The sequence below is a fragment of the Oryctolagus cuniculus genome, chromosome 3 (assembly GCF_051225735.1).
Source record: "Oryctolagus cuniculus isolate XC-2025 breed Fujian yellow rabbit chromosome 3, ASM5122573v1, whole genome shotgun sequence".
In the NCBI taxonomy this organism is placed as follows: domain Eukaryota; kingdom Metazoa; phylum Chordata; class Mammalia; order Lagomorpha; family Leporidae; genus Oryctolagus; species Oryctolagus cuniculus.
Window position 1 is genome coordinate 5,605,168 of NC_142869.1, and position 22,778 is coordinate 5,627,945.

At 48.5% G+C, this 22,778-nt stretch overlaps 1 protein-coding gene across 1 annotated transcript in view; it reads right to left on the reverse strand.

Annotated features, from left to right (window-relative positions):
* TRPM8 (transient receptor potential cation channel subfamily M member 8) overlaps window positions 1-22,778 on the reverse strand; it is a 92,974-nt gene that overhangs the window by 65,394 nt on the left and 4,802 nt on the right. The window contains exons 3-7 of the mRNA XM_089329711.1: window positions 12,574-12,834; window positions 11,908-12,085; window positions 9,640-9,812; window positions 4,460-4,634; window positions 3,081-3,148 (exon numbers count right to left, since the gene is read on the reverse strand). Coding sequence (XP_089185837.1) covers window positions 3,081-3,148; window positions 4,460-4,634; window positions 9,640-9,812; window positions 11,908-12,085; window positions 12,574-12,834 — 855 coding nt within the window. The remainder of the gene's footprint in view (window positions 1-3,080; window positions 3,149-4,459; window positions 4,635-9,639; window positions 9,813-11,907; window positions 12,086-12,573; window positions 12,835-22,778) is intronic.

Consider the following 22,778-nt stretch of genomic DNA (forward strand, 5'->3'; position numbering starts at 1 on the left):
GTGCAAAACCGACAGCTCCAAAACCCGACGTGGTATCTGAGAGACCACCACAAGCCCAGCACGTCACGTGACCGCGGACGGCGTGTGGGATGGAGGTGACCAAGACTCAGTGATGTGGCCTAAATACCTGGGTTGCTGTCCCAGGTCATCGCCCCTGAGATAAGAATTCAAAGCACAGGTACCCATATACGTATTGCACAACTGACAGCGGATTTATTTAACAGTCGGGGAATAAACATGCATTCACGCGTGAGCGTGTGCCACTGCACACAAAGAAATGCCGAGAAGAAGCTCCTGGCTCCTGGCTTCAGATTGGCCCAGCTCTGGTGGTTGTGGCCATTTGGGGAGTGAACCAGTAGATGGAAGACCTCTCTCTCTCCCTCTCTCTCTCTCTCTCTCTCTGTAACTCTATCTCTCAAATAAATAAATAAAATCTTTTTTTAAAAAAAAAAAAAAGAACAGAAATGCCGTTGCTTCCAGGATAAATGGCTATCACACGTTCATCACATTGATTGCTTTTATCCTAACTGCAGAGGTTGGCCCAGGGGATCGGGTTTTCGGGACGTGAGCGTGGTGCAGGATGAAGCGATCCATCCACGCACAGCACATGGAAACCGAGAGCCACCTCTTTAGGACTGAATGCACCCTTAGAGAAGACACAGGGCAGGGGGGCTCCCTGTGTGTCTCGCTGCCTGAGCCCAAGCATGGAGTGGGGAAGGAGAGCTGCAGAGACCCTCGCTCCCTGCCCCAGCTCTCCTAGCCTGCTGTTCCGTGGATCGTGAACTGGCTGGGCAGACACTGGTGGGAAACCCTGGGGAAACACAGCACTACACTTCCACTGCTTCTGATCTTTCTCGCCACCCTGGGCCAAAACTCTCCACCTCAAGCCAAAAAATTTTTTTATCCCTTATGATTTTTTTATTTTAAGGAATTTATTAATGCATTAGATATCGCCCACAGCAAATACACAATCACTACAACATTATTCTCATGGTAACGTGATATTAATTCAAAGAGAGCAGATTCCATACAGCTCACAGCTACAATTCTAAGAACACAATACCTACCTCCCTCCCTCCTTCCCTCCCTGCCATCCCTGTTTTTTTTCCTAATTTTTTAAAATTTTTGAGATAACATTTTAATGTACAATATAGTCAAAGACTTAATGCTCCACTAAATAGAGTTAAAGGAGTAAAAAGACTATAACTCAGCAGGAATACAGGCAAGGGCTTGGAACAATAACCAAATGAAAAGATGTCCATTTCACTCCTGTACAGTCCATTTTAAAATAATCACGGGTCATTAAAACCAAGGGAACACAGGGAGCCATCGTCCAGTCATGTTCTCTCCATTGCTCTTCCTCTGTTAGATGGCTACTTTCTACACTTGATCTTAGCCAAAAGGCTGAGAAGTGATTTGGCTACTTTTTGAGCATTCATTTTTTTATCACTTTACATTGAAAAAAAAAAAAACTCCATTTAAATTTTTCCCTGCAAAGTCTTTATCTGAAGAGTTTCATTTAGCAATGGTCTCAAGAATAGAGCCCATAGTAGATACTCAATAAATATCTGTTGAATTACTGAGAGAGAAGACCACTGCTATTGAAAAGAATGAACAAGGAAACGTGCTATGTTACAATTCTAAGTCATTACGCCAGCGATTACTCCAACCCAAGGGACATACTCTGGTCATGGGAGGGGAGAGGGTCTCTGTCTTTGAAATAATCCCCACCTTAGAGTTAAAACAGGCTAGGGGGATGAGAAAGCATGCAGTCAACAAGGAAATAAATGTTTAAAAGGAGTTAAACATTACTTCCTTGTAATGTCCTACTCCCAGAGAAATGGGCTTTTGAAAATGATACCTTCACACACAAACTAAAATGCTCCATTTCTAAAAAGCACACAAATGGCTAGCTACAAGCAAGATGAGCTTAATGTATCCATAGGTTTCCCAACCATGGGTTCAACCAACTTTAGACTGAAAATATTTGAAAAGAAAAATTGTGTTTAGACTGGGTTTGTACAGACTTTCCCCATCATCATTATTTTATAAACATCAAAGTAAAAGCCATTTTGTATGCGATATCATACATAACCTAGAGGTGATTTAGAGTATGTGGGAGCAGGTGCACAGCTTGCGTGTCAGCCCTGCGGATCCGAGGACTCCTACCCAGGGGGTCCTGGGGCCGTCCTGAGGAACAAGGGGGCAATCGGAATCTCAGAGACGCACAGAGGGGCTGGGAAGCTGATTCGTGCCCAGTTGGTCAATGCTGCAGGTGCAGAGTCCCCCAAGCGGCTTTCTATAATTTTAGAATCAGCCAGGGTCTGGGATGCCTCCGTGGGGAGTCCTTGCATCACCAGGAGACACCTGGATGATAGCCTGGGGACATCTGACCTGGGGGAGGCCTCCATGCAGACCGGGTGGCCACAGTTCTCCAGAACGCACGCTGGCTCCCACCTTTCCATCTCAGGAATTCAGGCCGGTTCTCCTCTTTGGCAGATTAACATCAAAGTTCACTCTAAGACACAGGCTACTCACATCACTTCAAATTCTCTCCCAGATTGTCCCACCTGGCAAGCAACCTAACTGTGCAGGGACTAGCATGTGAAAGAAAGACACCTCCTACTTGCTACAGTAATCAATCAGGTTAGATCTGATGAGCCCCAAAGCCCTGAAAATACAGATTCGTTGGGTAAGTTTGTTCATCAATCTTCTAGAAAGCTAAACCAGAACTACTTTCAGCCGGCGCTGCGGCTCACTAGGCTAATCCTCCACCTGGCGGCGCCGGCATACCGGGTTCTAGTCCCGGTTGGGGCGCCGGATTCTGTCCCGGTTGCCCCTCTTCCAGGCCAGCTCTCTGCTGTGGCCAGGGAGTGCAGTGGAGGATGGCCCAAGTGCTTGGGCCCTGCACCCCATGGGAGACCAGGAGAAGCACCTGGCTCCTGCCATCGGATCAGCGCAGTGCGCCGGCCGCAGTGGCCATTGGAGGGTGAACCAACGGCAAAGGAAGACCTTTCTCTCTGTCTCTCTCTCTCTCTCACTGTCCACTCTGCCTGTAACAAAAAAAAAAAAGAACTTACTTTCAAAGTCTCTCTTCCACCTCCTTGAGCAAAGCACACAATAGGGATCTTGCCACCATAGTTGGAATCTGTAAAACATGCAAAGGAACGTTAACTTGGGGTTCAACAGCAAAACTCGCCTCCCTCAGGAGAGTGCATGGGAGCTTCTGCCCCGTGAACTCGGTGTGCGAGGGGAGTTAGCCGCTAGCCGCTCATCTCAGGACGGGAACTTGCCGAACACTGATCACAGTGGATGCGCCTTGTGCCCCAAACCAATGCTGTGATTTGTCACTGATGTTTAACAGTCCCAAAGTCTGTGCACGCCTTACTTCTGCTGATAGAAATGAGATGAAGGTCTGGGCTGGTGCAGTGGCATAGCGGGCCAAGCCTCCACCTGTGGTGCCTGTATCCCATACAGACACCAGTTCGAGTCCCGGCTGCTCTTCCAATGCAATTCTCTGCTGTGGCCTGGGAAAGCAGCAGAAGTTGGCCCAGTCCTTGGGCTCCTGCACCCACATGGGAGACCTGGAGGAAGCTCCTGGCTCCTACCTTTGGGTTGGCTCAGCTCTGGCTGTTGCAGCCAATTGGGGAGTGAATCAGTGGATGGAAGACCTTTCCCTCTCCCTCTCTCTCTCTCTCTCTCTCTCTCTCTCTCTCTCTCTCTGCCTCTCCTTCTCTCTCTGTGTAACTCTGACTTTCAAATAAATAAATCTTTTAAAAAAGATTCCCTCATTCATTTGAACAATCCTGCTTTCTGAAGTGGATGAGAAACGCGTGCAATGATGTATTCTCTCCATGAATTTATTGCACACTTGAGAGTTCTCCTGCTCAGATATCCCAGCGTGGAAGGACAATGAGAGGGGCTCTCTCCAACAAGTCCGAGTCCCTGTTTCAAAGTCTATCAGGAAATCACAAGCTGATCTGCTTCCCCCACAGAACACATTTCAACATCGTGTCCACAACAAGAGAAAGTAGTTGCCGCTGACCAGGAAAATAAAGACTCCTTCCCTTGAAACCAGTGTTTTAGCTGATTCCACCCCATCGCAGTAGCCAAGACTCAAAAAAAGTAAACATCTGGTTGTTAAACGAGTGGGCGATTCGTTTATCATTTCTACCCTAGAGACCTGCATGACTTCCTAAGCGCCTGTCTGCCCTCGTGGGTTTTACTTGTTCTTAAATAAAGTCTAGCAGGAGAGACAGCAGGCGCTCTACCCTGGAAACAGGAGTGGAAGGAGTGCCTGTGGCAGGAGCTCTCCTGGACTGCACAAGGAAGAAACCCAGCTCTCCTTTGGCAACGAAAACACCCACGGGGTTGGTGGCGGGCGGGGGCGGGGCACACCATGCCCCGCTGAGTAATGCAGCGACCACTGGAGCCCAGCGGCCCCCTGCCGCGCTCTGACCTTGAATGGTGCGCTCCGAGATGTACTTCTCCAGCTGGTTGCGCAGCTTCGCCTCCACGGTGGGGTGCCCGTGACAGCCGTTGTCCACGAGCAGCAGGTGGGTGTGGTTGTTGTCCAGGATGTACAGAGGGTCTCTTTTGAAATCATCCATAATGTACTGGGCTGAAAAATAGCCCTGGGAAGGGCGGGGGGTGGGGGCTGGTCATTGAGATTTGCTCTGGTGCCCAAGACGCGCGATGGCACTTTTGCAGGTTCATCCGGAAACGCATCCTTTGGGTGATGGATGTGTTCCCCTCCCCCAAGTCCAAAAGGAGCCTTCCAGGGACCCAAGAGGACAGGTCTCCTCTGGACCATGAGAAACGAATCACTCGCCCGTTGTCACATCAACGGCCAGTGAGCGTGGAAGGATCAGATTCCCGATCCAGTTCTCTCCTTCATCATCCTGGGCTCTTTTGTGCATCAATTCACTGAAATGAACAGCACTTAGGGTAGTGTGTGTGTGTGTGTGTGTGTGTGCATGGGTGTGTGCAGGTAGGGGGAGACACTGGTGTACACACATACATACCTGTCCAGGACTTGTGCTAGAGTCTAGGGATTAGCAAATAAATAAAACAGGGTCTTGGCTCCTGGGAAGTACGTGGTGACTGGACCATAAAAGAAGGAACTAAGTAGATACTTCTCCCCACATCACTGGAGCATGAAGGGAGGAACCCTGACTAAGGTGTTCACAGTCCCAAGGTCAGGGCTGCACCGAAAAGTGTTCCAACTTGAACTCCAGCAACAGAATGTAAGCTGAAAACTCACTAGGGGGAGGAAGGCTCTACCGGAAGATTCTACGGATCTCAAATATGAAACCAGTACAGAAGCAGAATAAAAAGTAGGATGAGTTGTAGTTCGATTCTCCGAGTAGCTCTAGCCCATCTGGATGTGACAGAGGAGGTCCTACCTGCCAGACAGGCACAAGCAGGAGTTTGAAGGAGCAGCCTGCAAAGTGTTCCTGGAGTGAATAAGACCCATTTCACTCACTCTCCCAGAACCTTGACTCCCATCTCTCTACAAGGAAAGAACCACAATAGGAAAAACCAAACACCAAACCCCCTAATGAATAAGAAGGCAGAAAGAAAGCCTGATAAACCATTGGCTAATAAAATGTAGCAGGGAAAGTTAGCAACAACTGGTGTTGCTTCCAAGACTCAGCCCACAGGTTATCCAGTCCACTAGGTTACATCAAATAACCCCAGATGCAAAAAACAATTATCTCAATTTGAAAAATTATAAAATAAAAAATATAAACTAGAACAAAAGGATGATGCCTTATGATGCATTATCTATATATGTACATTGAACCTTTAGCAAAGTCCTATTCGCTAGAACTATCCCCATGATCATGACGTCAGAGAGCCTGGGTGCCTGTCACAGAATCTGCAACCACCACTCTCCCCTGACACTGCACTGTCTGCACGGTACAGCCAAGACAGGGCACAGTTAATGGAGGAGCTGCTTTAACACGAGCAACATTTCCCAGTGCCCTGGATGCAAACCCAGAATACTCAGAGACTACTGAAACACTGCAAGAATTAGGAAGAGGCCGGCGCCGAGGCTCATTAGGCTAATCCTCCACCTTGCGGCGCCGGCACCCAGGTTCTTGCCCGGTTGGTTGCTCCTCTTCCAGTCCAGCTCTCTGCTGTGGCCGGGAGGGCAGTGGAGGATGGCCCAAGTGCTTGGGCCCTGCACCCCATGGGAGACCAGGAGGAAGAACCTGGCTCCTGGCTTCGGATCGGCGCAGCGCCGGCCGTGACGGCCATCTGGGGAGTGAACCAACAGAAGGAAGACCTTTCTCTCTCTCTCACTGTCTAACTCTACCTGTCAAATTAAAAAAAAAATCAATATTTTCATACACACTAGCAAGAATAAAAATGAAATTGAATAAAAAGCCCATATACAACAATACTAGAGGTATAAGAGCTCCAGGAATAACCTTAAGAAGAAATATGCAGGACTTGATCGTGAAAACCATGAAACTTTCCTGAAAGACATACATTTGCCTAACCCGAGAGAGGTCATATTACTGGATGAGGTCTTGGTAGTATAACAATTTCAGTTTTTCCAGTGTCACATTCAGGCTTAGCATGAATCTATTCAGTGAGTGTGTGGTTGTGTTGTTGTATGTTATGTCTAGTGATTGTGCCTTGGCAAAGGGGTTGTAACATTCAAATGAAAAAATATGTGGCTACCAAGAGCCAAAAGAATAAAATTGAAAAACAAGAATAAATAGTATCAGCCTGTGCTATCCTTTTTAAAAGGGCATAGAAAACGCTATTGTAATTTTCAACGTGTAATAGTGACTCAAGAAAAAAAAAAAAAACAGTTGATGGGAGCTGAGGAAACAAAACTCTGGAAGAGATCCCCAAAACCAGCCCGACATCTCGTGGTCGTGAGGTGCCCCGTGCCAGCTCGGCCAGCTCTGGCCCTGACTCAGCCAAGCCCGCCAGCCTGGACCCTGCATTGAAGTCAGAAGCAAAAGCCCCACGGGAAGACCGTCACGGCGGCCATCAAGGACAGCTGGTTTCAGCTGTACAACACTCCCAACGCTCCCGTTCAGGGAAAGCAGTACAGAAGCAAAAAACCAGACGCAACCTCAGAAGAGCTCACTGTGCAACAACCCAGCATCACCCAGCAATAGGAGCAAAACCAGGAAAGGAACACAAGCTAGCGCCATCATTCTTCTGTAAAAGTGACACCTGCTTACTCTACGAAATGTGAAAACCCAGCATGTAAGTGGGAAATGAAAACCGTGCTTGATTCCGGGTAATAATCACCCTCGAGATTTTAGCTCTTCCTTCATTCTCCACAGTCAGCTCTTCTCTGGGGAAGACAGAGAGAGAGAGACTGCAGACGGAGACAGATAGGTGACAGATAAAAGTCAACAATAAATATATTCCATAGTATCAGAACACCTTTTGAAATAGTATTTTAAGGGCTGGCACTGTGGCCCAGTGGGTTAAAGCCCCGGCCTGCAGTGTCGGCATCCCAAATGAACAACGTTTCGAGTCCCAACTGCTCCACTTCCAATACAGCTCCCTGCTAATGCGCCTGGGAAAGTAGCAGAGGACGGCCCAAGTCCTTGGGCCCCTGCACCCACGTGGGAGACCCAGAAGAAGCTCCTGGCTCCTGGCTTCAGATTGGCTCAGCTCCGGCCGTTGTGGCCATCTGGGGACTGAACCAGCAGGTGGACGATCTCTCTCTGCCTCTACCTCTCTCTGTAGCTCTGTCTTTCAAATAAATAAAATAAATCCTAAAACAATCGTCTTAGAAAAATATTATTTTAATAGCTCCATAATTTTCCCTCATATTTGTATAGAAATCTACCTGAAGATTTCCCTACCATGAATATTACCAGATATGTATGTTTAGTTCAATTCTTGGCTATTATACACTTTAGTGACTATCTTCATCTAAGTATTAAAATCCCAAGACAAGCATTTGGTGCACAGTAAGACATGCCAGGGAGGCTGGCATCCCGTACCGAAGTGCTTGGGCTGGAGTTCCTCTCCTGTCCCTGTGCCACCTTCGTGACAATGTGCACCCCAGGAGGCAGCAGGGGATGGCTCCGCCGGTCCCTGCCGTCCACAAGGGAGACCCAGATGGAGCTCCTGCCTCCTGGTGCCGGCCTGGCGCTCCCGGCCGTTGTGGGCATTTGGAGAGTGAGCCAGTGGGTGGAAGATGGACACGTCTCTCTCTCTCTGCCTCTTAAGTACTATTCTAAAAATAAATACATTAATATTAAATTCTCTAGTGATGTGTTTACAAGTATGATTCCTGGACCCACAGTGAATAGTAAGTAGTTTCCATGTTCTTGACATATTTTCAAATGACTTTCTAGAAATCTGCTTTCTTCCAGAATTTGTAAAGATCTCACGCTTCTGTATTTCTTGGAAAGCTATGAATAGTTTTTTAAATTAGCAATTAGCACACTATTTTTTTTATTTCTGGCTGAACCCATCTGACCCAAAGTAATCTGGGAGATGATTTTTTTTATTTACTTTAACCTCATGCAATGATAATTCTTTCATTCAGATTTTCTAGCTCTTCTTGAATCAACTTTGCAAAATTATAATTTTACAGAAAAAAGTCAATTCTCATGAGGTTTTCCATTTTGAATGCATATGTGGCAACCTCATACTTTTTCTCAAGATGTTATCCAGTTTTATTTCTCAGTTCTATTTATTCCTTAAATTGTTAAAGCCATTTCCAAGATTAAAAGAGATATCTCTATTTTTTATATTCTTATTTAATTTTTTTCACTGAATATTATTTTTCCTTCTGCTCTCCATGAGATTGTTGGTGGTGTTACTTTTCCAACTCATTAATCTGGATAGTATAGTGATTAAAGGGCGATGAGCCATCTGCCACTTAGTAGACACGTGAATTGGGGACATTTATCAGTTCTCTATGTCTCTTCTACAATGAGAAGGCAACAGGAACACTTCACAGGTTTGTTGTAAAGAATAAATTAATATGCAAAATACTTGGATTAAACCTGGTACAAAGTGAATGCTATTATTGGAAGCTTAGACATTGTCATAAGATTATTATATCATTTATTGACTTTATTTTTACTAATAAAGTGAGTGGCTCTACATTCACTCTTCAGCTTTGGACATTTTTATGTTAACATAGATTGACATATGTTATTCCTAAAATGTAATGGCCTCATTCGAATTTATTTTCTAAGTGATTTGAAATTACATTTTTGAAAGTCCCGGCTTGATCCAATGCTCATTGGTCAGGTTTTTAACTGTTTCTCTCTGAAACTCCACGTGATCAGAAGTCTCTGTTTAACATTTGCATATTCAGCTCCGGCTTTGCTTGTTGGCAGAGAATGAGCCCTCTGAATGACCCTCGGGGAATACTGACGTCTCCCGGGGTCCACTTCAGGGGTGAAAACACACGTTTTCAAGGTCACTCTTGTGACTCACAGAGCTCACCGCAGAAGGGATCGTTAACACCAAGGAGACCCCGTGCCCGTGACAAGCACGCTGTCCCACCCAGCCTGCCACAGTCCTCGGAAGCCCTTCGCCAGGCCCCTCTAGGTCCCACAGCCGGCGCTGCCGTGGGGTTATTCTGCCATCCCCAGCACCACGCCGCGGTCCCTCTCCCACGTCCCCTGGCAGACCCACCTCAGCATCGCAGTTCCTGATGAGGGTGTCCCGGTTGGAGACCATGCCCCAAGCCGCTATGCCAATGGCCACGATGTTCTCCTCCGAGTTCCTGCTGATCGTGTTGTCTCTCACCACCTCACCAATGTACTTCATCAGGCCATAATGGGTGCCTCCCGTGAGAATCCACGCGCCTGTCAACGAGGGACAGCAGCCAACACATAAGTGCCGGTCCTGAGCTCACCGACCCCCTGGGAAACCCATACCCCGTGAGCACCATACCCAGCCCGGGCAGCCACGCAAGGGAATGGGCCTGGCCCGTGAGCCTAGAACTCACAGAAGTCCTTGGGCAGTGACCCTGACAGGTGTTCCTGGGGCCACACAGGCCCTGGGCCCACTGAAGCATCAGGCTCTCTGGGAGGTGCAGCCAGAGAATTGGCATCTTTAAAAAACCTCCAGGGGAATTTTCGTAGGGGCAGTAAATGCCCGGCCTGAGCCTCCAGGCCCAGAAGGCAGCACTACGGAAAGCAGCTCACTCCGCCCCCAGGCCCTGCGTGGGTCCATCTGCTGGGTCGCTCCCCAAACACCCAAAACAGCCAGGGCTGGGCCAGGCCAAAGCCAAGATCCAGGAGCTCCGTCCTGGTCTCTCACACGGGTGGCAGAAGCCCAGGTACTTGGGGCATCACCTGCTGCCCCAGGTTCATTAACAGGGACTGATCTACAGCAGAATAGCGGGGACTCAGACCTGGACTCCAATATGAGACACAGGCTCTGCCAGCCGTGGCTTAACCCACCGCACCACACGCCAGCCCGTCTGTAAGTTTAAAGGCCTCTATTAATGTATATTGTCAGAATTGTTCTATTTTATTATTGTTGTTATCATATCTTGCTGTGCCTAATTTATAAATTACACTTTATCATAGGTATGTGTGCATAGGAATAAAAATAGTAAATATATGGTTTCATCTCTCAGAAATGAAACATGCTTTCTTAGCTCTGTCAATGAGCTAATATTTGTAAAAGATTTCCAATAGTTAAGTTTAGATTAAACTAAATCTCTTCATGAGGAAACATCAGTGAGACCAGTATTCTCCAAGCACGAAAGACAAAGAAAAGCTGAAAATCAATTGCATATGGAAGAAAAGATAAAAATCTAAATGGATTTGGAGTCCCACTGGAGAAAAAAAAGGATTTTCCTCTCCAGGACATTGGGAGAATTAGCAAAATCTGAGTATGGAGCATTTGCTAGGTGACAGCATCGGTCAACCCGACTGTCCAGGCTTGGGGCCTTGGATCAGGTTAGGGGAAACTGCAGCTCTCAGGAGACACCTGCTGATGAACCTAGCCCTCGGCTTACGCTCCAGGGGTTCCCTAAGAAACAGCAGATGAGGGCACTTAGGGAACAAGAAAAGAGGAATGTGGGAAAAGGCTAATTGGTGAGCGTAGGTGAAGCACGGGCTGGTATCCATAGCATGCCTCAGGCAGCTTTGCTGTGGGTTTCAATTGCTTCAAAACACGATTATCCCCCTCCCCCACAACCCCCAATAAACAAGACAAAGGGAGCAGGCACTCAGTGCAGCACTCAACATCCAGCTGGGTCACCTGCATCCCCCACCCGACAGCCGAGGTCTTTGCTTCTGAGTCCAGCTTCCCGCTAATGCACACCTGGGAGGCAGCAGGTGAGGCCCAAGTCCTTGGGTCCCTGCCACCCACCTGCAAACCTGCACTGAGTTTCGGACTCCTGGCATTGACCTGGGCCAGCCCTGACTGTCGCAGGTATTTGAGGAGTGAACCAGCAAATGGGAGACTTCTGTGTGTCTCTTAGTTTCTGATTTCAAATGAGTTTTAAAAAGAAGAAAAGCAGGCCCGAGAAAATGTAATGCTATTTCGAGCTGACACAGCCGCCACGGCTTACTTTCCTCTCAGACTCTTACACGGTGCTTCCAGATGCCAGTCACTGCCACCGTGTCCCAAATGACGTCATTGACCTCAATACTGAAGAGCAATCAAATAAAACTTTCCCTTTCATTTTGCCAGAATATTCTGGGTAAAATTCTACATAAATAAGGGACAAAAAGAAAACATTGGAAATTCAAAAAAAATAAAATTACTCCCAACGGGAGCCCCTTTTTAAAGAAACAACGATTAATCCTGCGGTCCCACTAGCATCTGAATTCTGCAGGTGGATTGCAGGAGCAGAGCGGAAGCGCCCGTGCCCCGAGCGGAAGCACCCGCGCCCCGACCTGCGCTCCGGGCGCCGCCTCCCCAGCCCCGCCCCGCCACTGCCACCTTTCGACTGCGCGATGTAGATCAGCCGGCTGAAGATCTTGCGCATGCGCGGCTTCAGCGCGAAGTTTTTGGCGCCGCCCGTGACGGAGATGACCAGGTTGGGCGTCTTCAGGTGCCAGTGCTGGGTCAGCAGCTCGTACAGGGTCTCGGCGTCCGTGTCACAGGACAGGCGGATGTACTGAGCGGGGAAGAGGGCCAGGGTCAGGCGGCGGGGGCGAGGAGAGGGTCCCCGGGCAGGGTGCAGGGCGCAGGACCCTGCGGGTGAGGGGCGCCTTGGGGGCCTTGACGCGCGGTAGGAAGCGCGGATTCCCCCGAGGGGGGTCCTCCAGCGGCCGTGCTGGGTGCGGAGTGAGGGGCGAGCAGCCTGCGGGCGGCGGGTGGCGGGAGAGAGCCTGTGGCTCGTACCCGGGGCGTGGAGAGAGCCGGCCTGGCGCCTCCGTAATGGGGCCGGGGCCCCTGGGTGGCGATCAGCCCCCACCCGGCAGCCTCTCGGTCCCCGCTCTGCTGTGGACCCGATTCACCTGTCGCCCGGTCCCCGCTCTGCTGTGGACCCGATTCACCTGTCGCCCGGTCCCCACTCTGCTGTGGACCCGATTCACCTGTCGCCCGGGGCCTCTGCCCAGGGACCCCCGCCGGGCAGCCGGAGCACAGAACCAGAGCTCTCACCTTGCCTTTCTTCCCCAAAGTCTCAAACTGGATGTCCCCGAAGGCGTCGGTGGGAAACTCCTTGGTGTGCTTCTTGTAGCTCCACTTGTCGTCCTGGTTGATCTGGGTGCCCTCCACGTGCTGGCTCTGGGCGTAGCCGCACTTGCACACGCTGTCCCTGGGTGTGACGAAGGCACGGGTCCCTTCAGCCTGCAGAAGCGGCTCAGCGCCCCTCTCGGAATCAACCGCGCGGGATTCGCACGCGTCACCCTCCAGCCTCAGCTACAGACTTGATGCGCTTCTGCGCAAACTCCGGGTTTTGGTTTTTCCCTGTCATTTACTGTTCGCTAATGAGAGCCCAGCGGGGACAGCGCAGACCCTGCCCTCGTGGAGTCTCTCGTCCGTGATGAGCCCGAGACTCGGCAGGCGGAAGCTCCCTACCCAGCGTCTCACCCAGCTCCTAATTCTCAGGGCCCTGGGACAGACCCCGTGCCCCAGCCAGCACTGCTCTCAGACCTGAAGTGGGCTGGACTCAGTGGGCAGACTCGCTCCCTACCAAGGGAGCCCATTCTTTCCACACCTGGGCATCAGCTTTCTGTTTTTTTAAGATTTATTTATTTATTTGAAAAGTTACAGAGAGAGGTCTTCCATCCACTGGTTCACTCCCCAAATGGCCACCATGGCTGGGGCTGGGCCAGGCCAAAGCCAGGAACCAGGAGCTTCTGGGCCTCCCATGTAGGTGCAGGGGCCGTCTGCTGCTGCTTTCCCAGGCACGTTAGCAGGGAGCTGGGTTTGGAAGTGGAGCTGGTGGGACTCAAACCGGCAACCATATGAGATGCCAGCACTGCAGACGGGGGCTGAACCTGCTGCACCAGAGCGCCAGCCCCAACATAAACTGCTCCTCTCCCTGTGTACTGCAGTCATTCAACAGACCATTCTGAAAATCTCTGCCTCAGATCTGAGCCAACCTTCAGGGCACACCAAGATGGATGGGGTGGGATTCTGACCTTCCAGTTACTCGGATCTCTTGGGGACAGCCAAGGACCAAGCTGGCAGGTGCATCAAGGTGAGAAAACACAGCTAACCTCTGCACAAGCCCTCTCCTGTCAGGCTTTGAAACAATGCGGAACATCAGGCTGGCCTGGAACACGGTACCTGCACTATCGAGTTAAGTGTCCCACACATGCCTACCCGGGAGTAACACTGGCAGGTGACAACAGAAGGAAGCAGAAAGGTGTAGTAAACCAAAACCTGAGCGTATCTGTTGTGGTTGTGGTGCCCAGGCTCTGTTCACCCTCGTCCCACTTTGGTTCTGCACACATGGACCTCGGGGACTCTTGGGAGAGCCTTTGGGCAGTTGCTATCAATCAGCTAAGGTTGCAAGTAGCTATCAGTATTAACTGTCATTCATTTGATTCCCTTGTCCATGGGGCAGTTTAGAATACAGAGTGTTGTTGCCACAGATCGACAGAGGAATCAGTGTGGGGAGATCCAAAGCCCCGGGGTCTTCCCCATGGTCCACAGCGCGCATCTGCCCCGCTTCTGGTGCTGGGAGCCCTGCCAGTCAGCACGTCTTTGTGGCCCGGTCTGGAGAGGCTGGCTAAGTGCTGTACGGTGGACAGCTGTGCGTTTCCCTTACTTGCATCCATTTCCCTGCTGCTGGTAAGTGCACCCAGTGCCCCTTTAAGGAACCATCCCTTTCTACACTGAGTCCTGCTGGACACCACCGCCCTAGGCTGGCCAGTCAACACCGGTCATCCTCCAAGCCCCAGGGGTTAGTCTAGAGATGGTCACGTTGCCCAAGCCAGGCCAGTAAGAGCCACGAAGACCAGCCCAAGACTCCTGTTGGAATTGCTAGGGACGGGCACCCTTTGCCCCCAACCAATACAGTGGGGGGCTGATAACATGGAAGGCAGAGATCACAGGTCCTGTGGCCATCATGAGCAAAGCCCACAGGAAAGGTGGAGTGAGGCGGCCGGTGCTACGGCTCAATAAGCTAATCCTCTGCCTTGCGGCGCCGGCACACCGGGTTCTAGTCCCGGTCGGGGCACTGGATTCTGTCCCGGTTGCCCCTCTTCCAGGCCAGCTCTCTGCTGTGGCCAGGGAGTGCAGTGGAGGATGGCCCAAGTGCTTGGGCCCTGCACCCCATGGGAGACCAGGAGAAGCACCTGGCTCCTGCCATCGGATCAGCGGGGTGCACCAGCTGCAGCGCGCCGGCCGCGGTGGCCATTGGAGGGTGAACCAACGGCAAAGGAAGACCTTTCTCCCTGTCTCTCTCTCTCACTGTCCACTCTGCCTGTCAAAAAAAAAAAAAAAAAAAAAAAAAAAAAAAAAAAGAAAGGTGGAGTGAGGCAAGGTCTTGCTGACGTCGCACAAGCCCTGGGTCTGTCTGTCCTCACGTGTACACACACTGCACATTGACTTGAGCCCGTGAGACTGAGTATCTGAACAGAAAGTGTTGATGGATTTGGTCTGCCTGAAGCAGTGCCATTCTTAGAAAGGGAAACAGCTGCAGAGAAAGCTGGCGCGACCTGGAGTCAGAGCGCCACGGTTCCGGTCCCTCCTCCCTCTCCCACGTGACCCTGGGTGGACTGCTGACCCTCTCAGCCTCACTTGCCTTCTCTGCCAAACAGTGTGGACAGCTGCTTTGCAGAGGGGTTACGGTGTGAGCAACCAAGCATACAAAGTCCTTTGACATAGCAGAGATGCAGAAAATACTGATTAAGGAGTTCATCCAAGCTGTGTTTTCTCCCAAACACATACATTAACAGCAAAAACCTCTACGAAACTTCCAGGGGGCAGAGACCTGACTTCCAGCATTTGTACTCGGAGTGATTCTGACGAGTCAGTTTACACAAGGAAAATTAGAAACCTTAGTTTTTCTGATGTTCATTCTAATGCACACAAAATAAGGAAACACATCGTCTGGGGACTCATTGTCTGAGGCACTAAGGTATTTTGTGTGTTGCCCTCACGCAATCCTTCCCACAACCCAGGAAGGGTATTTTGCTAGGTTTTTAGGATAAGAGAGCTCAGTTCTAAGGAGAGAATTGAGCTGGCCTATGGTAGAGTGGGTAAAGCCACCGCCTGTGACGCCAGCTTCCTATTTGGGTGCCAGTCTGTGTCCCATCTGCTCCACTCCACTCCAGCTTGCCGCTAATGCCTGGGGAAGCAGCGGAAGACGACCCAAGTGTTTGGGCCCCTGCACTCACGCGGGAGACTCAGGTGAAGCTCAGCCCTGGCTGTTGGAGCCACCTGGGGGGTGAACCAGCGGGTGGAAGATGGGTCTCTATCTCTGTCTTTCCCTGTCTCTCTGTGACTTTGATATTTAAATAATTTTAGAAAACTAGAACAGTGGGTCAAGGTCATATCAAGGCTGGAACTACGGGTGACTCTGAAGCTCTTGCCCTTCTTGGACCTTCACCCTCTGCACTGCCTCCGTTCAGCAGGGGTCAGTTGTAAGTTTCAACCCACAGCAGCCGCTCCCGGTCAGGGTGTAACTAGACTCCTCCGTCCAGCAGGCCAAGGAGAAGGGGCAGGGAAGACCCGAGCAGCGGGAGGTGGCATCAGAACCGTTCTGTCAATCCCACAGGCACGGCCCCTGTGAGAACGGTCAGCAGTGCTCATCCATCTGTCCATTCGCTCACTCGTCCACCATCGTTGACTGAGGGGCTTCTGTGTGGCAAACTGCTGGGGCCGCATCCGCAACCCTAAACACAGGAGACTCGCGGCCGATGGCCAGTCAAGCAGAAGGGGCGGCCCCCTCACAAAGGAGGGGAGAAGGGCCTGACAGAGGAGCTGGTCACTCTGACTCCTGAGCACGCGGGGCATTGTCTGACAGGTGCTGTAAGAGCACTCAGCCAAGGCCGCCCAGGGGGCTCCCGGGCTTGGGGGCACCCAGCCCCTCAGTGACCTGGTCAACTCTTGCCGAAGCCAAAAGACTAAAGACAAGATAACAACAGGAAACGCTAGAAGATAAGTCCACCCACCCATCCACCGATCCAACCAACTGCAGATTGAAAACATTTAAACGAAATAATTGTGTCTATACGGAAAAGTAGACAATACAGTATAGTAACCTTATACTGCCTAATCTAGAGAGAATTTAGATTACGCAGGAGGATGTGTGCAGGTTCTATGTGAATCCTATGCCATTTTATAGGACACTTGGGCACCCAGGGTTTTGTGAGGGTCCTGGAACCACCCCCTGCAGATACCGAGCGATGCCTGCATGGAACCTTCCTGCTCACGCTCCATTCTTGAGAATTGTAAAACAAAAACAACTCTTAATAACAAACAGGTGAGCACAGTGACTTTGTTGCAGTGGTAGCTAATAATGTATATTTTGAGCAAAAAAAAATGAAGGAAAAAATATAGCTTACGTGGCCTTGGAGTCTTTGGTAAAGAAGACACATTCCCGTTTCTTAAAATTCGCTTGGATAAAATTCACCAAGTCCTTTGGAGAAAGCACATTGGATAACACGTCAGTAATATCCCCTGCTGATATTAATGAAGGCTAAACACGACCCCGGCCTGCTTCAGAGGTTTTAAGAATCTGCCACACACTCCTAGCATCCAGCATCTGTCCATGATTTTAGGGTCCATCGAGTCTTCTAAAACACGCATACATTTCAATGTTTGTAACAAAATGCAAATTTTTCCAAAAGTTTCTTGGAGCTATCTTGCACATAAATTACCTTACACACATGCAAATTATGTTCTTGTTGCCAAGGCCGCTGGAGGGACTATGAACACTGGATGATGGCTTAGCATAAACAGTGTATCAATACATAGTCCCATCCCTCTTCCACTTGCTCTATAAAAGAAGACAAATTCCCCAAATTCCGACCACAGTCGTGTTTGTCCCCGTGGACAAGGTGGTTAGGTGCATCTGGGACCTAATTCTGACAACCAAATGGTTTTAGAAGCCTAGAGTTCCCCTACGCTGGCAGAGCAGACTGTCTAGAGACAGATGAAAAAAACGCTTTGAAAATCCCTACACTACTCAAAGTGGGACAGGAACTTGCAACATATATTAATCATCATAGCTAAGAATTCAGATAAGTAAGAAGCAGACCACCCCTTGGGGGGACAGCAAAAGGCAAATAACCAGTGAACAGGAAAGGAGGCTCGACCTCATCGGTAATGCTGCCAACGGGAAGCAGCGGGCTTTTGCCAGCTGCATGTGTGTGTGTGCGGGGTGAGCTGGTACAGTATCACGGGGAGATGTCAGCCGTGCCCATACGGTTATCCTAAGAAAGAATCCCCCACGGAGGGAGGCCGCGTTGTCCCTGGGAGCAGCTGCACACTGAGGCCCAGCGATGGGTTTTCAACTTCAAGGCCTTTCTTGCTCAGGGGAGATGGGACTGCCAGTGGCTTCCCATCCCCCTGCAGCCCAAACCCACTTCCCGCAGGCCACCCGGCACGGGCAGCTGAGGCCACCCCGTGCTCGGCCGGCCTCACAAGACAGGCTGAGGGCACCAAAGCCAGCCGGCTCCTTACCCTCCACAGGGAGACCATCACCAGCCTTGCACACTGAAGGAGCGTGGTGGCTGGAAGGAAGCCCACAGCACCTCTTCCCTGGCTGCCCTGGGGTGTCAGAGACCACAAGTCTTCCCGACCCTTCCAACGCAAGTTTCCCCATCAGTCCTGTGTCCTCACTCGGAGCCTTTGAAGGGGAGAGGATCCCCTCGGCCCAAGGAAGGCTTTCCCAGGAGCCCCAGCGTTCACGCCCAACAGTGAGAGCAGTGGCACTGTGCTCCACACAGCAAGTTCTGTTTGAACAAAGCCCGGCACAGCAGTGAGAGGCAGCCACTGCCGCACACAGCTGTGTGGTGAATCTCAAATTCAGACCTCACCAGGAACACACAGTGCAGTGCTCTGCAAATCCAAGGTAAACAGCGGGTGAGGGGTCTTTGAGACGTCGCTGGAAAATGCATATTATGGAAAAACTGCTGCTTCTCCAACTCTGCCTTTCAAATAAATAAGTATTTAAAAAGAAAAGAAAACTGTGCATGGATTTCAAAAATTTTTTGCACCAAAAATTGTCTCCATTTTTCACAGACATTCTGAAGTGTGCTTATATTTAGGGAGATACACACACACACACACATTCAAGTCATAAACGTCTAAATAAAAGCAAGAATAAGCAACACAAAATTCAGGATAGGGGTTACAACAGGAAGCTGACTTGGGGACTTTCATATCACTGATCACATTCTACTAAAAATAAAAAGAAAATTTATTTATTTAAGGAGTTACAGAGAGGGAGAGACAGGACTTCCATCTTCTGGTTCACGCTCCAAGTGGCTGCAACGATCAGGCTGAGCCAGGCCAGAGCCAGGAGCTTCCTCCAGGTCTCCCACGTGGGTGCAGGGACAAGCACTCGGGCCATCTTCCACTGCTGTCCCAGGCCACAGCAGGGAGCTGGACAGGAAGCAGAGCAGCCAGGACTCCAACCGGCGCCCATATGGGATGCTGGGGCCGCAGGCAGTGGCTTTCCCCGCTATGCCACAGTGCTGGCGCCCTGCATGGGACTTCTCACACTGGAGGGGGGCATTCAGTGTCACAGCCCAGCCCCCAACCCTCACAGCCGTTTGGCAAGTGAATCAGCAGATGGAAGATCCCCCCCCCCATCACTCTGCCTTTCAGATAAATAAATATTTTTTTTTTCGGTACAGAAGAAGTTTTCTTTTTATTATTTAAATTCATTTTTTAACTTTTATTTAGTAAATATAAATTTCCAAAGTACAGCTTATGGATTACAATGGCTTTTCCCCCCCATAACTTCCCTGTCACCCACAACCCTCCCATCTCCTGCTCCCACTTCCATTCCATTCACATCAAGATTCATTTTCAATTATCTTTATATACAGAAGATCAATTTAGTATATATTAAGTAAAGATTTCATCAGTTTGCACCCACACAGACCATAAAGTGTAAAATACTGTTTGAGTACTAGTTATAGCATTAATTCACATTGAACAACACATTAAGGACAGAGATCCTACATGAGGAGTAAGTGCACAGTGACTCCTGTTGTTGACTTAACAATTGACACTCTTGACTTAACAAATTGACACTCTTGTTTGTGGCATCAGTAATCTCCCTAGGCTCTTGTCATGAATTGCCAAGGCTATGGAAGCCTTTTGAGTTCGCTGACTTTGATCTTAGACAAGGTCATAGTCAAAGTGGAAGTTCTCTCCTCCCTTCAGAGAAAGGTACCTCTTTCTTTGATGGCCTGTTCTTTCCACTGAGATTGCACTCACAGAGATCTTTCATTTAGGTGTTTTTTGTTTTGTTTTGTTTTTGCCAGAGTGTCTTGGCTTTCCATGCCTAAAATACTTTCATGGGCTCTTCAGCCAGATCCAAATGCCTTAAGGGCTGATTCTGAGGGCAGAGTGCTATTTAGGACATCTGCCATTCTATGAGTCTGCTGTGTATCCCGCTTCCCATGTTGGATTGTTCTCTCCCTTCTTTATTCTATTAGTTAGTATTAGCAGACACTAGTTTTGTTTATGTGATCCCTTTGACTCTTAGACCTATCAGTATGATCAATTGTGAACTGAAATTGATCACTTGGACTAGTGAGATGGCATTGGTACATGCCACTTTGATGGGATTGTATTGGAATCCCCTGGTACGTTTCTAACTCCACGATTTGGGGCAAGTCAGCTTGAGCATGTCCCAAATTGTACATCTCCTCCCCCTCTTATTCCCACTCTTATATTTAACAAAGATCACTTTTCAGTTAAATTTAAACACCTAAGAATAATTGTGTGTTAATTACAGAGTTCAACCAATAGTATTAAGTAGAACAAAAAAATACTAAAACACATCAGAAAGATCATCCACCCAGACCAAGTGGGATTTATCCCTGGTATGCAGGGATGGTTCAGTGTTCACAAATCAATTAATGTGATACACCACATTAACAGACTGCAGAAGAAAAACCATATGATTATCTCAATAGATGCAGAGAAAGCATTTGATAAAATACAACACCCTTTCATGATGCAAACTCTAAGCAAACTGGGTATAGAAGGAACATTCCTCAACACAATCAAAGCAATATGAAAAATCCATGGCCAACATCCTATTGAATGGGGAAAAGTTGGAAGCATTTCCACTGAGATCTGGTACCAGACAGGGATGCCCACTCTCACCACTGCTATTCAATATAGTTCTAGAGGTTTTAGCCAGAGCTGTTAAGCAAGAAAAAGAAATTAAAGAGACACAAATTGGGAAGGAAGAAGTCAAACTATCCCTCTTTGCAGATGATATGATTCTTTATTTAGGGGATCCAAAGAACTCTACTAAGAAACTATTGGAACTTATAGAAGAGTTTGGCAAAGTAGCAGGATATAAAACCAATGCACAAAAATCAACAGCCTTTGTATACACAGGCAATGCCACAGCTGAGAAAGAACTGCTAAGATCAATCCCATTCACAATAGCCACAAAAACAATCAGATACCTTGGAATAAACTTAACCAAGGACATTCAAGATCTCTATGATGAGAACTACAAAATCTTAAAGAAAGAAATAGAAGAGGATACCAAAAAATGGAAAAACCTTCCATGCTCATGGATTGGAGGAATCAATATCATCAAAATGTCCATTCACCCAAAAGCAATTTATCGATTCAATGTGATACCAATCAAAATACCAAAGACATTCTTCTCAGATTTGGAAAAAATGATGCTGAAATTCATATGGAGACACAGGAGACCTCAAAGAGCTAAAGCAATCTTGTACCACAAAAACAAAGCCAGAGGCATCACAATACCAGATTTCAGGACATACTACAGGGCAGTTGTTATCAAAACAGCATGGTACTGGTACAGAAACAGATGGATAGACCAGTGGAACAGAATTGAAACACCAGAAATCAACCCAAACATCTACAGCCAACTTATATTTGATCAAGGATCCACAACCAATCCCTGGAGTAAGGACAGTCTATTCAATAAATGGTGCTGGGAAAATTGGATTTCCACGTGCAGAAGCATGAGCAAGACTCCTACCTTTCACCTTACACAAAAATCCACTCAACGTGGATTAAAGACCTAAATCTACGACCCAACACCATCAAACTATTAGAGAACATTGGAGAAACCCTGCAAGATATAGGTACTGGCAAAGACTTCTTGGAAAAGACCCCGGAAGCACAGGCAGTCAAAGCCAAAATTAACATTTGGGATTGCATCAATTGAGAAGTTTCTGTACTGCAAAAGAAACAGTCAGGAGAGTGAAGAGGCAACCGACAGAATGGGAAAAATATTTGCAAACTATGCAACAGATAAAGGGTTAATAACCAGAATCTACAAAGAGATCAAGAAACTCCACAAAAACAAAACAAACAACCCACTTAAGAGATGGGCCAAGGACCTCAATAGACATTTTTCAAAAGAGGAAATCCAAATGGCCAACAGACAAATCAAAAAGTGTTCAAGATCACTAGCCATCAGGGAAATGCAAATCAAAACCACAATGAGGTTTCACCTCACCCGGTTAGAATGGCTCACATACAGAAATCTACCAACAACAGATGCTGGTGAGGATGTGGGGAAAAAGGGACACTAACCCACTGCTGGTGGGAATGCAAAGTGGTTAAGCCACTATGGAAGTCAGTCTGGAGATTCCTCAGAAACCTGAATATAACCCTACCATACAACCCAGCCATCCCACTGCTTGGAATTTACCCAAAGGACATTAAATTGGCAAACAAAAGAGCTGTCTGCACCTCAGTGTTTATTGCAGCTCAATTCACAATAGCTAAGACCTGGAACCAACCCAAATGCCCATCAACAGTAGACTGGATAAAGAAATTATGGGACATGTACTCTATAGAATACTATACAGCAGTCAAAAACAAAGAAATCCGGTCATTTGCAAAAAAATGGAGGAATCTGGAACATATCATGCTGAGTGAAATAAGCCAGTCCCAAAGGGACAAATACCATATGTTCTCCCTGATCGGTGACAACTAACCGAGCACCAAAAAGGACACCTGTTGAAGTGAAATGGACACTATGAGAAGCAGTGACTTGACTGGCCCTTGTCCCGACTGTTGATGTACAGATAAATAAATCTTTAAAAACAATTTAGATAGCAAAACTCACTTCTATGTGCACATGCATGCAAACATTTTGAAAATCTCCAATGCCCATTTTCCTCATAGCACTTTCTACCCACTGAATGAGGGCATTTTCCTCATAGTAC